The sequence below is a fragment of the Cervus canadensis genome, chromosome 23 (genome assembly GCF_019320065.1).
Source record: "Cervus canadensis isolate Bull #8, Minnesota chromosome 23, ASM1932006v1, whole genome shotgun sequence".
Taxonomy (NCBI): Eukaryota; Metazoa; Chordata; class Mammalia; order Artiodactyla; family Cervidae; genus Cervus; species Cervus canadensis.
Genome location: NC_057408.1, coordinates 55978546 through 55996682, shown reverse-complemented (window position 1 = coordinate 55996682; position 18137 = coordinate 55978546). Strand labels below are relative to the sequence as shown.

The window sequence follows — 18137 nt, the reverse complement described above, 5'->3', positions numbered from 1 at the left end:
GATAAAGGAGAAATATAGAGGAGGACACAGGAAAAAGAGCAAGAGGAAGAAGGAAGGAGGAATTTACTATTTGGCTTTCTACAGAAAGTTTGCCAAACCCTGTTCTATGTAGTCACCACTCAGTCCTCAAATTTCTATCTCCCTAAATACTGGTTTCCTGTTTCGTCTGTTCTTTGTCCTTGTGGGTCCACGTTCTTTAAAATCTCACTTTACTATCATTTGAGAGTTTTGAGAAGGTAACTGAAGGCAAAAACCTTTAGTTATTATAAATACTGGTATAGTGAACATCTTCACAAATTGAAATATTTCCTGCACCACATTTTCAGCCTTATTTCCTTAGGCTAGAGTCCTAGCTTGAGAAAATAGAAGATCTTGATGCTGCTGAATGCCTTCTATACCTATTAGGAAATAATTTTAAAAATATTTATTCCTATGATGGGACAATTAGTTCATTCAAGCACGCTACAAAACCCCCAAATCTAAATAATCAATACTTTACAGATCACCCTCACATGCAAAAAACTATTCTAAAAAGAATTTAAACTAACAAAGTTGCTTAAAATAGCAGGCAGTATATTAGAAGTAGGTAAAAATGTTGAGACAAGAAGAAAATAATGGTAGGTGGTATCTAAAACAGAACCAGGAATAGGGCTACTATAAGAACATATATTATGAAGTACTATACAGTTGAGAAAGGTAGGTCAAAGATTAGGTTCTTAGTAAGCTACGTTAAGAAAAGCAATCTTCTCTTACTCTGAATAATTTAGGACAGAACTACTATCTTTCTGTTTTTCCCACCTTAGAAATGTCTTATGGATGGTTGCAGTCATCATGAGTATCACTGGAAGAAATCTAATTCTTTGGTGGAGAATCATATGGTACAGATAAACACAAATGAGCTTTTGGTAGCTCTCATTTCCCTCCTCCTCTTTGGGGACAAGTAAAGAATAAGGAGAAAATAGCCCTCAACAGCTATGAATTATGACTCCTACTATCCTAGGCATGTTGGTAGGAGGAAAAGCAAAGGTCTCCTGAAAACAGCATGCCAGTCTCCCTCTGGAAGGAGACTGGAAATAGTGTTTGAATCCTTGTAAGTACATCAGCTCAAAGGTCAGCTTCTGGAAATATTTTGCAGCAATGTGCATATTTAGAAACTTGTATTCATAGAAACATGTCTTACTCATAAGGCATAATTCTTTAACATTACATTTAGCAATCAAGAAATCTTTTTATGCAACATTTGAAGAAAAAGTATTCATGTTTGAAAAACTATCAATAATGCTTTTTTTAAAAAGGGAAGTGAGCACAGTATTTAACATAGCACACCCAGAATATAAATTATATATGTATGAGACTCAATATTCAATGCAGTAAACAGAGAAGCACATGAGTAAAAATTAATATAGTTAAGTGCTATCCCATAGGTATGTATGAGCTGTCAAAGGAGCAAAAGAGACTGGAACAATGGTAAGCATCAGTTTAGGAAAAATAACATCATAGGCTTCATTTTTCTTCAAAATTTGAACTTGAGAATTATGAAAAAGTCTTTTAGAAAGATTTAAATGAGAAAATGACATTTTTAATTTCTGAGTTTCAGTTTCTAAAATATTTGAGTATATTTGAAAAAATAACAATATAAAAGTAGCCTTTTAATCTCTAACCCTGACATTTCTGTAACATTTTAGATTTCAAGGTAGGTTTATGTGCTCAGTGTCTTTTCTTCCTTCAAAATATCTCCTTTAAATAGGTATTATTTATTATGGATGAGAAAAAGGAAGTTGAGAGGAAAAAAGTAACTTGAGACCACACATTTGGCAAACTAGCCAGGCCAGAACTGAATTTGTATCTATCTTCACCAAGTTTCATTTTTTTCTCAACTAAAGCAGCTTTTAAAAGGCAGGCAGCATGACCCTGAAATTTTTATTGTGTCAAAAAAGAAAATAAGGCTGAGAATGTTTGCTGCTAATGAAAGAACTAAAGGGGATTTTTCTAGCATAAAGGTATGAGATGACATCAAAATTCGAGCTAGGGTGTTAGAAAGCATGTCCTATGTTATTCACCAGAGAGCAGAGAGTGTATTGAACAACAGCTCTTCCAGCTTAATATATCCTTACCTCACTTTGTCTTAGGAAGACATTGGCATTTATCTTATTTAATCCCTTAACTTGGACTCTTATCAGTTTAATAAACTTGGGAGTGTCTCAGACCAATGGTACCTCATGTGTCTTTGTTTCTCCATACTGTGGGAGAAGCTAAGGGTACTGGAATGTAGTGGGTCATACAGTTTCCACAAGAGACACCAAAGGATGTTCATTTACTGTGATGATTAAAGTGATTAATACATATGAATCATTTACAACACTTATCTCCGAGTGAAAACACACAACTATTGCCGTGAGAAGTTAATGCAATGTAGTTCACAAATTCACAACCACTCCAGCCAGAGACTGGAAATCTCACAGAGACTGAGAATCCCACATGAAATTCACGGCAAACAGAAATCCTTGGACAGCGTCTGTGCCACAGATCTAGGGCAGCTAGTCTCACCTGAAGCCGGATACGAGACATTTTGTATACAAAGATACTCTCAAAAACAATGAACTGATGGATGTGTCTGACCTTATTCAGGGCATTTTAGAGTTATGAAAGAGAGAGTAAGGAAATACAAAATATATATTTACACAGAGAACTAAATAAGAAAAATTAGAACAAGGCTGAGTAGTAACCAAGGTAATAAATAAAAATCCAAGGCAAAATAAAATTAGAGTACACTCTGTGAGTCTCAGAGAAGCCAATATATATTAAAATCCTTTGTAGGGGTCAGTAACTAGAGACTAAAAATTTAATAAAGCAAAATAGCTTACACCTTGTTAGAAATGAAGAGAAGAAACACAACAGCTGCTTTTGGCTAATGGTACTGGGAAGTGTGAAGGGACGCAAGGGAGAATTTAGGTATTTTTCTGAGCTAAACAATACTTTTCAACTTTCTAAACTATGCACAAGTATTCGTCAATAAAAGTCAAAATTAAGTGAAAAACAGAAACTACTTCTTTGATGAACCAAATCCTTTGCTTTAGAACCACTGCTAACAGTGCCCTAGGTTGATCTGCTTTGGCTATAAGCAGGTTACAGTAATGGAACTAAGCATTAAACACACTTAAAACATAAGCTTCATTACAACAAAGATGGGGTAGGCTTTGATGTCAATATGCCAGAGAGTGAAAATGCAAATGGAATTTAAAACCCAGCATGGGTCATAATATTGCATCAAAACAAATCAAACATGGTATTTAAAGATGCCATTAAATTTTCAAGCATATATAATCGTGTTTGATTAAATCATGTCTTATATACATAAGCATCTGAATATCTTAAATAATGTCAGCTAAAATTCAAGAACAGATGTTATGTACAAAGGAATCATTAAATATTAATATCTTAAAAAAGGTATGACAGTGTAAAATTTTTATAAGAAAATATGCTTTAATCACTACATCTAATTATCCGACAGTAGAATGGCCCTTCAAATAAAAATTTTGCCAAGTTGCTTAATTATCAAATTAAATAGATTTTATGCAAAGATAATGCTAAACCCATAATAGGAATTAGCAATTAGAAGGTAGAAAAAGGGAAAACAAAACACAAATGAGCTGGTCAGGCAATGAATGAAATATGACACCAGACTGTACAACTAAGAAGTGAGTTAAATTACTCTGGGTTAAATTTATCTTTTGAAGATGTGTATTACTGCTCCTCCTGTCATACTCACATCTCTGTGCCCACTACTAGCGGAATCATGGAGTGGAGTGTCATCATCTAATCCTTGTGTATTAACATCTGCTCCAGCTGCTATCAGTATCTTAGCAACATCATAATATCCCACGTTGCAAGCTTCATGCAGTGGTGTCCAACCTGAAGTTACAATATTAATTGAACATATGGTTCACTTCTACTAATTCAACACATATGCTTTTACTATAACCATGTGTGATACAGTAATTCTAAATGTACACAATACAGAAGGAAAAAGGAATGATGAACAAGCTACTGAAAATAAGTACCTAAGAAAACCACTAATTTTACAGAAGGTTCATCCACAGTAGTATTATTTCCCATGAAAGTGAAGTCGTTCAGTCGTGTCCGACTCTTTGCAACCTCGTGGACTGTAGCCTATCCGGCTCCTCCATCCGTGGGGTTCTGCAGGCAAGAATACTGGAGTGGGTTGCCATTTCCTTCTCCAGGGGAGCTTTCCGACCCAGGGATCGAACCAAGGTCTCCCGCACTGCAGGCAGATGCTTTACCTTCTGAGCCACCAGGGAAGCCCCATTATTTCCCATGGGGCTAAATTATTTGACAAAAGTATTAAATTAACATTTAAGCTTACCTAATGAATATAAACTTGCTATAATTTATAAAAATCAACTGAATTATAAAATAAAAAGTAGAAAAGGGCAAAATAAGCTTGTTAGGGTCTTGCAATAATACAAGATATTAAATAGAGTTCCCTGTATACAGCAGATTCTTATCTATTAATATTTTATATACAATAGTGTATATATGTTAATCCCAAACTCCTACTAATTTATCTCTTTCCCCTACCCAAGGCTCTCTCATATACTTTTTTTTTTTCTTTCTTCCATATACTCTTGATGGGAGTGTAAATGGATCAAAGGTCTTTTTTTTTGGAGGTTTATTTGCCTGATTATCAAAAAATTGGATAAAACTTTTATCCTAAATTAGATAAAAAATTATATGGTAATATGCCAGATAAAACAGAAGCTTAATATTTAAGAATTTGAGTGATTACTGACATGGAATTGTCAGTAACCCTGAGATCAGGGTTTCATGTACAAACTCCAAAATAGTTTTACATTAAAGTATACTTTTAGAACACTTTTATTTCAGAAAGAGAAACAAAGAATGTTGATTAAATTGAAACCAGAGTCTGTTTAAGGGATAATCTCAAAATTTTAGTTCCTGAGTATGTCTTTAATTACAAGTCTTACCTGCAAAATCTTTCACATTCACATTTGCCCCTAAACTTATTAGTTCTTTGACTTGTTTTACATCTCCTCGAATAGCTGCCATGTGTAAAGGAGTTTCACCACGTTCATTTCTTTTATTAACTTTGTCTTTTTGTCGAGATGAGGAACTGGGAGTTTTCTTTTGGGCTGGTGTTGTTTGCGAAGGATGATTTGGTGTGGAATCTGTAAGAAAGAGAAAAGTTTAAAGTTCTAGACTAAATATTTTGTATATTCATGTAAAGGTTTTTACAGGTAATGTGCTAATTTCTTGGACTGAGGGAGTACGTTCTCACCCAAACAATCTGACACTTGACTTGGATAATCTGATAATGACCCAGAGTAGATCTTCCTTTAGGGTTATCAAATACTGCATGTGCCAACTAAGAAAAAAATGTTTCACTCTGTCAATTCTACTCTGAAAGTACCTGCTCAATGAATAACTTGATAAATTGTAAAAAAACCCATTTTTCATGGCATGTTATGATACTATGTCAAGACCTAGATGAAACGACATTGAAGGCTAGAGTTTACACCTCTTACTCAAAGTACTGGACTCAAACTATGTATTCCAACATTAGGTACAAATTAAAGTCATACATGATTTTAGTATGAAATGAAGCTTATGATCCATAAGAAATAAGGACAGTTTAGAAAAAGGCCTTTAAAAATGGGCCGATAAAGGAGGGAAAAAAAGTGCTTTGCTTTGATTTCTATCTTTTGGTATTTGTTCCAGTTTCTCTCTCAAAAACAAGAAAGTTAACTGCATGACACTTAAAGTCCTCTCCTCCCCATTTCAGAACTAAGAAAAAAACAAACAAAAAATAGTTTCTTAATCAATTAAGGATTTGAGACGTATGTACAGTGTTAATAATTCTGAAAATTTACAACTATTTAAAAGGAACAACAGCTCTAAGGGGAAAAAAAAAGTCTACAGAAAATAATTTTCTAGCATCATATAATGACTTCCTTGCAAACTGCCACGATGGGAGTGCTAAAGTATTACCCCTCTTTTCTCATTAAGAAAAAGGTTTAAAGTTTACCTTTTGAATTTTAAAGTACACCGAGTTAGTAACGGTTTCTTATCTATGAATTTCTATAATGTACACTCCAGAAGTACATGAATCTTGTCTAACTCATTACTGTATCTCGACTGCTTAGAAGACTTCCTGTTACACAGTGTACTTACACAACATTTGTTGAGTGAATACATGGTTATTATAATATTTATAGTCAAATAATTTATTTAGGAAATTAGTCATTGAACTTTAAAACAAAAAGGCATTTTTAAATTCAAACAACTTGCAAGGAATTAACTCATATAAAATTTTCTCAGCCATACCAACATAACACAGACAAAATACCAGTAGTACTACCCATAATGGCAAACAGAATAAACATGGAAAATGAGTTATGTAATGGATAAGACTATGAACCTTAACAACCGTATCTATCAGCTGGCAAACAGGCTAACACTTCAAAAGCTTTCCCCTCTATACATGTATTAATAAGAAGGACTGATATACCCTTAAATGAAAAGAACAAACTGCAGAACAGTATTACAGTATTAACCTTATTTATATTTAAAAACAATCAGCAACAAAAGATACGTTTACATGTTAATATCTAAAAAAAACTTTGAGAAGAAATTATGAATAGTGCTTGCAGCTCAAAGGGAGAGGTTATTGGAAATGAGGAAAGATTTTTAGCTTCTTGCCTTATTGCATTAATTCTTTAATTTACTCCAAGGATACAGGTTCACAGTATTAAATAACACTTTTAAGAAACAAAAGTTTTCTCATCTAGCTATTAAATCTGAGTCAGAGCCAACACTTTACAGAAACATTTGAAGTTTAACACTGTAAATAACTTTGATTTGGCCAGTCTCCCCAAGTTGTGGGTGGAAAGGCAGAAGAATAACCAAAACAACATGCCCCACTTTAAGGAGAAAGCCCTAACATGCTCTTGTTAGTGAAAGATACAGATACACTTACGTTTTAATGGAAACTCTGATCTATAGAAACTCTAAGAATTTTACCAAGTTGTCCCATTTTTTAATAACAAAGAGCCAACACTGGAAAAGTTCACTCGAAAAACTGTGTTCTCGTCAATGCATTTCAACAGGGTCTGTCATGTTACGCCAAGTGTTATACAAAGATGCCCTGAAGAAAAGAATTTTTCTTCCAAATTTTTGGAACTTTTCTTTCCAAAAGAAAAAGATTTCTCCAAAGAGATTTACTTTCTTCTTGCATTGGTCAATGAGAACTTTATACAACTTAAAACTCTTGTTTTTAGCTACCAGAATGTATAACTAAGTTCACTGCTCAATGTAGTAACTATCCCAGCCCAGCTGTCTGGACCTTATCTACCTTTTAAACTCTTTTAATAAATGAGCAAGTTGGTTGTTTGTTCCTTCTTTGTCTTCATCCTGCTGGTAAGCCATCTTTAATCATTTCTGGAGGGCAAACTATTGATACTTGAATAAACACAAACACACAGAAGAAGCACAATATCTTAAAAGGAAATGTGAAATGAAACATGAAATAAATTTACATAATACACTGCAGATATTTTTTCTTTTGAAATAAATTTTGTTGCTGCTGTTGTTCAGCCATTAAGTCGTATCCGACTCTGCAACCCTGTGAAGTGCAGCCTGCCAGGCTCCTCTACCCATGGGATTTCCCAGGTAAGAAAAACGGAGTGGATAGCCATCCCATTCTTCAGGGGATCTTCCCGGACCAGGGATCAAACCCATGTTTCCTGCACTGCAGGCAGATTCTTTACTGTTGAGCCACCACAGAAGCCCAAAATAAATTTTAGCAGATCTTAAACAATAAAACATGAATTACACTCTTGCTTCTAAAAGCACGTGATAAGATTACCAGCTTACAATAGAATGCTAACTATAAAAGTAAAGTATAACTATAAATGTAAACTATAAACCTAGAAGTAGCTTTACAGAAACTGAAGTAAAAATTTCTGCAGTAAGGTAAAAGCACACACAGTTCTGCAACAGATTTCTCATGTGGACTGATCCAATTCTAAATAATAGTTGACCCTTGAACAACTCAGGGATCAGGGGTACCCACCCTCCTCACATTTGAAAATCCATGTGCAACTTACAGTTGGCCCTCCAAATCCAGAATTCTGTATCTTCAAATTCAATCAACCATGGATCATGCAGCAGTATTTACTACTGAAAAAAATCTGTGTGTATGTGGACCCACTCAGTTCAAACCTGTGCTGTTCAAAGGTCAACTGTACTCATTTTAGTAGACAAACATTTGCTGAACGTCTGCTAAGAGCCAAGATCCCTGCTCCTGTATAACTTTTCATCTAGTAGATGAGACAGACAATAAACAATTGTCACACAAACACATGCTAAGATTACAAACTTTTGAAGAAACTGATTAAGTCCAAGAAAGGACAAACATTTAAAGTAGTTAAAAATAACTGTCAAGACAAAACTACAATGTGAAGAAAACCACGAACACATAGGAACTCAATGATGGTGAGTGTTACCTGGACTGTTGTCCCTTGCTGTCATCTGCATAAGAAGTGCCATCTGCTTTCTCTCTGAAAGTGGGTAACCAAAAAGAATGCTAACTGGAGTGGACTTCTTATTTCCAGCTTCCTTTTTTGTTTTCTTCTTTTCTGGACCTTCTTTCTCTGGAATTATTAATAAATATGTAAGAATCTGAAACAAATTTAAGCACTCAAAAGTAAAGCATAAGGAGACTTTTTAAAAATAGATGATACATGTTTATGAGAAACAAGAGTAACAGAGAAACTTGCAATAGGCAGACAAAAGAGCACTAGGATTTTATTATATAAGCAATTTTCTCCCTGAATGCTTTGAAAAAAACATCTTAATTGTATAATTTTCAGAAAATTACTTAACATTTGGAAATTTAGTCCTAGTAAGATCTGTATTTTAATGATCGATTCTATTAAATAACACTTCAAACATTCCTTAGTTTTACATCTCTGAAACTCCTTCATTCACTCTAATCTTATTCAATTATTCCTAAGCCTATATAGCAATGTTCCTTCACATTACCTCCCTAATTCCACTAATAATTTGTACATCTTCTAAGGAGCTGTTTAAGACAAAACACATCACACAGAGTAATTACTGAAAAATAATACTAAATCACTCTATTGCAGTTACAGGATAGTTGAACATGGAAGACTATTAATCAAAGCTGAAACTGAGCAAAATTAAAGATTCTATGTGTGTGGGAAGGGGCCGGGGGAATTAATAGAGGTCCTGCAAAAATTAAAAAATGTCTAAAAAATTTTCAAAGAGATTTGATCCATCATAAAGCCAGTTCTCAGATTTAGCTATTTGGCAAATCTCTGGCCAATGGAGTCAACATTCCCCATCATAAGTCAGAAAATTCAGATGGAACTGAATTCCACAGGTCAAAGAAACATAGGTGCCAGTTACTCCTTCCTTAAGGACATTTCTGGAAATTAATTCAAGTGGCCGTGTGAGATGAGCTGCCTGTTAACTGTCTAGGCATCTGTTTCCTGGAAAATCCTGTACCAACATCTGGGATTTACTGATCTAGGTTTGCAGTATAGAGAGGAGCTACAAAACTATAAATAAATTAATAAAAGTTGTAAACAAATGTAAAATAGCAAAATGAGTGCAAGAAGACAAGTAGTAGTCAATACTGTCATTTTTCTCAGGTAGATGTGGACAGCAGTTAGACTACTCCAGGAGATAAGCATTTATTGATCTAGTAACTTTCAAGAAACAAATAAAAGTTTGATACTATTTATATATTACTGTATTATTATTTAAGGCATAAAATCCTGTAATGTGCCACTTAGTTAATCAGGACGAACTGGCATCCTAAAGGCCTGGAAAAATCAAAGGGCCTCCTTTACACTGTGCTGGCCACAAATCACCCAAAATTCAATAGCTCCGAAAATGTCCATTTTGTTGATATTTGAAGAATTTTACATAACAGAAATAAAAAATTCCAAGATTATTAAAGTCAGCCTTTACTAATAGTGCTAATATACTATTTTCTGGCTTTTCATTTTATTAATGATCCAATTAGTATAAGGCCCATTTCATCAGTGTCACACCTAACTTACTAAATTTATTATAAACCCCCAAATAGGTCTTTTGGAGAAACCTATTTTTTCCTGAAACACATACTTTTTCCTAATAATGTTCTATATGCTTTGGTTCTCAGATTTAATGAGGAACCACAACTGTTGTTTTAATAGTTGTTGATCTGAATACCAAATCTTTAAATATAATGAATGTACTTCTCACTTAGATTAAAACTCTTAACAGTTTAAAGAAGGAAGTTGTTTTAAGAAAAAAAAGTACAGTCTAGTAATTAGAAGAAGCAAAATAAAAAATACATATCTATCCTTAAAACACTTTAAAAATTTTGGAAAAAAATTTTTCTTTTATTTTCTCATTTACAAACTCTTGATTTCTGGTATTAATCGCATTTTAGTAACACAATGTTTTAAGAAGAAAATGCTTGAGGACTTCCCTGGCAGTCCGGTAGTTAAGACTCTGCACTTCCAATGCAGGGGATGGAGGCTAGATACCTGTTAGGGCACTAGGATCCCATGTGCCATGAAGGAGTGGCCAAAAAATTTTTAAAAAGTAAATTCAATAAGATTAACATCAAACAGCAAAAATCAATTATGTTCCTTTATACTTGCAATGACCTCCTAAAAAGAATATACTCTAAAGTGATACTCAGTTTATAGAAAAAAACTTTAAATAATGAATTCATTATTAAAATTCCATGCTGCAAATGAACAAAGATACTATATTTTGGAAAAGAATAAACAAACTGGATATATTCCAAATTTTCAAACAAAAACTCATACTAGCATTTATATGAACACTATTTTTTCTCTGAGTTACCTTAGCCATCTGTCTTGAGTTCACGCTTTACATGAGACAGGAAAATAAGGTAGGTGAACAGTAGCTGGTGTAAGATAGAGATAACTTTATACCATTTTTAAAAATCATAAATCTTAGATTAGTATGTCCCAAAGTGTGCTTTTTCATGTTGAAACCATTCAACAAAACTCTGTGAAAGCATGGATTCTTAACAACTGGACCACCAGGGAAGACCACCTTAAGAGATTTTTTTTTTTTTTCACCTTAAGAGATTTTTAAAGAAAAATCCAGGTGGTTCACTTAAGACTAAAGAAAAACAGATACAGCCTTTTCAACAATCCAGTATTCTTTACTTCAAGGTTCAGAGGACCTTTAGAATTACAGAGATATCTCAGTCTTATAATTCTGAAAATTAGTGCTTTCTTCTCTTGTCTTATCAGAATAAACAGAAAGCTCAACACTGTCACACCTCAATTAAGTATACTGAGAAAAGACAAATGTTTTTTTTGGGGAACTAGTTCATAAGCCTACCAATGTCTCAGAAATATGACATTTTTCCCATAAAGCAGTCACAGTATAAGGAATGAAACTGTGGGAGCTACAATTCAAATACAGATGGTTCTGCAATATCTACAGTTTCTGACAGGTGAGTGCTTATATCTTCTGATTTCCAGCCATGACCTTCATATCACAGGCAATTTCATCACATACTGCTCCTTTAGGTGTGCCCTGGTACTCAGGGGCCCCATTTTAGGAAAGTACCACTAACTCCACAGTAAGTGTAGATCTGTTCAATTTAAATGCTGACTGTAGACAAGCCATTGCCCAATTTTGATAACTAAGTATTACTGACTTATCAGGTCAATTAACAGTTTTCAGCATGATTTTAAGAATAATTGCTTTGCTGTATACCAACTCCACAAATTTATAAAATGAATACAAAGTATATTGGAAACAGAAATTTTATTTTAGTTTTTACAGTTAAAGGCCATATGCTAAAAACTGGACACTGAGGGACTAAAAAATATTTTACATTTAAAAAGTTCAGAGATAAGAATGTAAGCTAATTAAAAAATAGAAAAAAAAAAGAATCAAAACACCTAGCTAATTTAGTTTTCACATACTAGGGGATACATTTACTCTTTGATAGCATTTCTCCAGGAAACTTGGTGTTTTAATCCATTTTTAAATTCAACAGGGGCAGCAGCAAAGTCAACAGACTAAAGAGGTCAACTGAAAAATTTTTTAATTTGTTTTAAAAAACACACTGCATGCTTGAAGAGTAAGATATTGTCTATGAAAATCACTATGTGTGGTATAACGTGTGAAGGGCGTACAGCTAAGAGGTGGAGGACCAGGGCACCTTCCCACAGGGGTCGCTGCTCAGCACAGCTCCAAGGGTGTGCCTCTCCTACTCTTCTACGTGAACGGACCCCCAGCTGTGCTGCATGCCTGAGCGGTTGTCTGCAGGATCCTGCTTGCAGCATCCACACAGAACACGTCTTGGACACAGTACATGGGAGCTCTTAAATGAGGCTGGAAAATTTTATGTCACTCATATAGTCACTTATTCAACCACAGACATCTATATGCTGGTTTGAAAATAAGTTATTTATAGTACAAGAATTAATTATAAATGTGACAGAAACCACTGGCTAACAGGAACCCCTGATAATCTAGTTACCTGAGCATGTCCTGTAAGAAGATATAAGTCTCTCCCCCCAATTCTCACTTGTATGTCCTGGGTCTGAATCTACAGAATGAGAAGAGACAGGAGAAGAGAAAAAAGCATACGAAGGGAAATGCAGAATTCAACAAACCAACATTTTTCAAAAGACCACAATGATGTATCACTGTTTTTCCAAAAGATCACTTTTAAGGTAAAGCCAAAAGGACATTTAAAACACAGGTTTGGCCAATACCTAAGATTTCAGTTTCTTTGGTCTTAATGTGAAGAAAGTCAACTATGTAGCTTGCAATAACAGTTATTACTGAGGCTGCTTACTAAAACATATCATCTTTCTTGAGAATATTTTTTCAATCTCTGAATACTGATAAAAGAGACAGTACTCTGTAACTGCTTTTCTGTTTAGAATTTGCCTTTAGAGAACTTGAATAAAGACTTGAATCATCCTTTTTGTTCTACGAATGCCAAAACTACTCAGAAGACAATAGAACATTTTGGACTTCCAGACCAAATATTTCTATAAACTATCAACATTTCAAATACTATGAATTATTACACTGACCACCTCTTAGAAAGAAAGCAGGCTAAAGCAAAACAAAATTTATCAGCTAAGAAACGGAATGCTGCCTAACAACTCAATAAATTAGACAATCAAGAATATGGAGAACTGACTTTTTGACAGTATGGCCAGAGCAAATATTTTTAGTTACAAACAAGATGCTATTATAACTTAAAATAATATTATTCTAATCTTTACAATCGCAACTTATTGGTTCATAGTTTTTTTTCCAGAATGATTACTATAGACATTATTCATGAATTCAGTTAGGTATAAGGAAAAAACAAAAATATTGGGGGAAAAAAATTTAGAGAACAAGTAACTCCTAAACATAATATTTGCAAAAAAAGATAAGCCTAAAAGTTTAGTGATGAGAAAGCTCACTCAATTGAAAGGGAAATCATTAATAAAATAACATTTAGACCAATTCTACAGCCAATGGGTAAACAGACTGAATCACAAGCCTTTCAATAAACAATTACATTTGCTTTTTGTAATTGTTAACAAAACCATTAAGTTAACAACTAGAAGAATTCTATGAAGAATATTTGACATTTCAAGATAAACAAAAATTTAAAAAGGCCTCCACAGGTTGCAAAGTGGCAACTAATTTGTTGCACCAACAAACTGAATTAAATGGATAAGTGAAAGCAGATCATATTATTGTGATCAATTAAAGAATAGGGGATAAAATAAACTTGCTTTCAATTATATTCATTAATATAAGAAAGCAGTTTAATAGTTTATCCAAACCTTCCTTTGGAAGTAATTAATCTATCCTGACCCCACACACCCTTTGGCTTTTACTCAAGTAAGTATGTTCGTATTTGGGGCATCTGTATATGTATTCTATAAAGATTTAATTAAGGAGCTAGAAAATTATCAGGGGGAAGGGACAAAAATAAATCTATAATAGACAATCTCCATGAAAATCACCAAAAGAGGAGTATCCTTATTAAGCAAAACACTAATTTTATGTTAGTTTTAACACAGTTATCAGAAAAATAACATTTATTTTCTTTTTTAAAAAGTTGCCCTCTCCAAAGTTGCTTGAGTCATTAAATAGGGTAGGATCCTTCAATGGCATCAAAGCCTCAGGAAAGCAGGTCTTGATGGATGGCCGGCAGAGACTGAGTTCAGAGCATGTGAACACACTCTACAACTGCGACCATGGCCTTGGGGAATGGAGCATACTGTGCCTCTCTGCATCTTCTCCTTCCACATTTATTCACACATTACTTACATATGCCACTAGAAAAAATGCAGTAAGCAAATAGATAATGCTTATTAAGAAGAAATAAACATTTTTTAAAAAGTAAAAAAATTTTTTTTTTTAACTTAAACATGCAAACTAAAATGAAATACTACTGGTTTATCACTATAGATAATTAGATTTATCAAACCTAAAACAAACAAAAACAAAAAAAAAACAAGTGCCCTGATGTTATTTGAGATTAAAGAACATAAATATACTGCTGGAAGATTTTGTAACTACATATAATTATTTTAGAGAAATGTCATAGAAACGTTGTATCCTTTTAACCCTATAACCCTACTCTTGGAATGAATAAGAAAGAAAAAAGTCAGGGTATAACAAAAACACAATCTGGAAAGACACTCTTATGGCATTACTCATAACAAAATAATTCAAATGTAGGCTGGAGGCCAAGAAGAGACTCACTCGTGTGTAGCCTCAAATAGTCAAGTTCAGTACTTTCATGTTAAAGAACTGTTATGGCATCCAATGAATGCCATTAGACTAGGAAAGAGAATTAGTATGGTTTTATGGTGGATAGAGCAGGAATAAAGTTCACTCAGTAGAAACATTAGCAACTATTAAAGATAACAGTAGTTATCAGTTATTAATATTTTGCTGTTGTTTAGTTGCTAAGTCATGTTCAACTCTTTGGGGGCCCCACTGACCACAGCCTGGCAGGATCTCTGTCCCTGGGGTTCCTGGGCAAGAACACTGGAGTGGGCTGCTATTTCCTTCTCTCCAAGGGGTCTTCCCAACCCAAGAATCAAACTCATGTCTCTTGCATTGGCAGGCAGATTTTCTAACAGTGAGCCACCAAGGAAGCCATATCAGTATTATAAGGTGCCTACTTTAAATATTCATTATCCTCTTTCTATTAATAGGAATACTCCAACTTTAATCAGAGTGACAATATACCCGGCTCAAAAATATTCAACTTTTCAGACTTTCCTGCAACTAGCAGAGCTTAACCAGTTGAGGTGCAGGCAAAAGTCTCTAGGGAGGTTGTTTCAAGAGTAAAAAGCATCACTGGTCTTTCCTGCCCAGGAAGGATGTCCTGTGACTATAAGGCAAAATGCTGAAGGACAAAGCCTGTATACAAGCTAAGGGTGGCAGAGCAGAAATATGAAAGGAACCTAGTCCTTGTCGGTATTACTGAACTGCTGCACTGCCTATGTATGCCTGCTCTTACTGCAGTAGATGAAAAATCTCTAAGTCAGTTTTCTATTTTAACTAATATACTGCAAACTGCTTTTATATGTTATGTCACTCAGAGATCACAATTTCTGAAGTTGGTATTATATATGCACTTTTACAGATGAGACAAACGGGATTTACAAGGAACTCAGCTAATCTGGCCACAGCAAGAACTCAACATTGGTCTGTCGGACTCAACAGCCCCTGGTAAGAAACACTAGGCTCTGACTTCTCTCTGTTATAACTGTAATAACTTATCTTGTCTGGATTCTAGGCTGGGAAAGACTGAAAGTAAAAGCTAAAAAATTGTGATAAAGCAAGCTGATGATGTAGCTGTAAAGAAACAATTTGTTTTCTAGATCAGAAGTAGTTACTTCCATAGGCTCAGTGAGTTACGTATAGACAAGCCTCTTAACATTTTATGGAACGAAATTTATAGAAATTCTCTAATAGGATAGGATGATGTGGGCTAGATACTGGAATGATATAAGTAATTATCCTGGAGATTTGTTGAAATGAAGACAATTATGATACAGCTATAAGAACTCATGGGCAACACTTTGAATTATGCTGTAATTTCCCCCAAAATATTATCTGTCTAGTTAAGCAACTACTTTTCTAGAAAGTGCTATCTTTTAAAAAATTAATAAGCATGAAATAATTGAGAATTTAAAGAGTTTAAGACACACTAGGCTATCTCAAAATGAAGACTAGCAATGACTCATCTGGCTGATGGCATTATTGCTGATTATGAGAACCACTGAATCTTTCTTGGACAATATGAATGTCTTAAAAAAAAAATAAGGATGGTTGTTTTATAAAAATAATGTATGTCTGTCATGTTAAAAATTCAAGGCATATAAAAGAATACAAAGAAGAACGTAACAAGTCATCCCCAATACTGGAAACAACATGCTAACATCTCCTGAGTGTCATGAAAAGTACCTTTCTAAATGCACGTAAAGACAGAGGGATCAGGGGAGAGAGAGAGAGAAATCAATTTATGTAAGAGGAAGAAAATACCATACATATGTGCGATCTTTAAATAAAAATCTGTAAGATTAACTTTAGTTTAATCCAACATAAAAAGAAAAGGAACTAAAGGAATCACTTCTCTACAAGAGATTCATATGCTAAAATATAAACACAGGCATATATATAAATATACAGATAAAAATTTAAATACAGAAAGATTAAAAGTTTTAAGCAATAATTTTGAAAAAAAATTTCAGTTTTAGACAATTTCAGTTAATCCCTTGTCATGAGAGATGATGAGATGAGTAGCACTCAGCTTTTTCTCCTTTTTCCCCATTCCCTATTCTTTTACTTTTCACCAACTCAGGGTTCATAATATTTACATTTTTATTCAGGACCCTTAATAACTCACTAGGTTTAGGTTTAGTTCTACAATGAAACAATCTTTATATTTAAACAATTTTCTCTCTTTGTATGTGTGTTAATATCTGTTCTATGTGCATAAGCATATAGACAAATATAAAGAATATGACATAATGCAAACAGTACATATTATTTCATAACCTGTTTTTCTCTTTCATAACCTGTTTTTTTAATTTGTATACTATGAACATCTTTCCATACTGCTTATTCTTCTACAATATTATTTTTAAGGGTAAAAGGTATTTCCTCAGTATTTACCATAATTAAACAAATCCTTTTATTTCCTATCAGCCCTTTCCTGTTTTTTTCCTATTATAAAGTTGAGAGAAATACACTTGAAGATAGTTTTCATTCTCATCAATAATTATTATTGAATAAATGCCAAAAGAAAGAATAAGTCAAATGTTAACAAGTTTAGTTTTTAACATAGGTTGTTATATCAAGGTAGTTCTATAACTTAAGACAAAGTAAATCAGTGACCAGTTTGTATGATTTAATGAAAGTGAAAGTTGCTCAGTTGTGTCTGACTCTTTGCCACCCCATGGACTATATAGTTCATGGAATTCTCCAGGCCAGAATACTGGAGTGGGAAGCCTTTCCCTTCTCCAGGGGATCTTGCAATCCAAGGATCAAACCCAGGTCTCCTGCATTATAGGTGGTTTCTTTACCAGCTGAGCCACCAAGGAAGCCCTTGTATGATTAACCAATGATAATTTTGTCAGTCATTATAAATTCTATTTCCTTGACTACTATTATTTCATATATTTCTTTGTCAACTATAATTCTGGTGTTCTGAACTACCTGCTTGTATCTTTTGTCCATTCTCTGATTTCTGTGTTTTTTTTTCTTCACATGTTAGAGAACTTTAATTAGATTGTGTTGTCATATATGTTGTATTTCTCCCTTCTATACTTTATTCTGTATAGTTTCAGCTAATGATCTAAAATATTAAAAAGATCAATGTCAGATATGAGTTTTGGTACTATAATTTATCATTCATATTTGAAACAGCCATTAATGGTACTCTGGACTCTTTTTTAAAATTATGAAAATAAGACAGCTTGATTGTAAATAAGACATTTTTCCTTGGGCCTGGGGAAATTCTTCTCAATGCTTTGGATGTGTGGTGTGTATGT

General features: G+C 33.8%; 1 protein-coding gene across 3 annotated transcripts in view; it reads right to left on the bottom strand.

Annotated features, from left to right (window-relative positions):
* Nucleotides 1–18137, bottom strand: part of ANKRD12 (ankyrin repeat domain 12) — a 93548-nt gene that overhangs the window by 32405 nt on the left and 43006 nt on the right. For 2 of the 3 annotated variants that reach the window (XM_043444283.1, XM_043444285.1), the window contains exons 4-7: nucleotides 12590–12658; nucleotides 8544–8690; nucleotides 5007–5207; nucleotides 3770–3912 (exon numbers count right to left, since the gene is read on the bottom strand). In XM_043444283.1, the coding sequence (XP_043300218.1) occupies nucleotides 3770–3912; nucleotides 5007–5207; nucleotides 8544–8690; nucleotides 12590–12658 (560 nt within the window). The remainder of the gene's footprint in view (nucleotides 1–3769; nucleotides 3913–5006; nucleotides 5208–8543; nucleotides 8691–12589; nucleotides 12659–18137) is intronic. The other variant, XM_043444284.1, reaches the window with a different exon arrangement.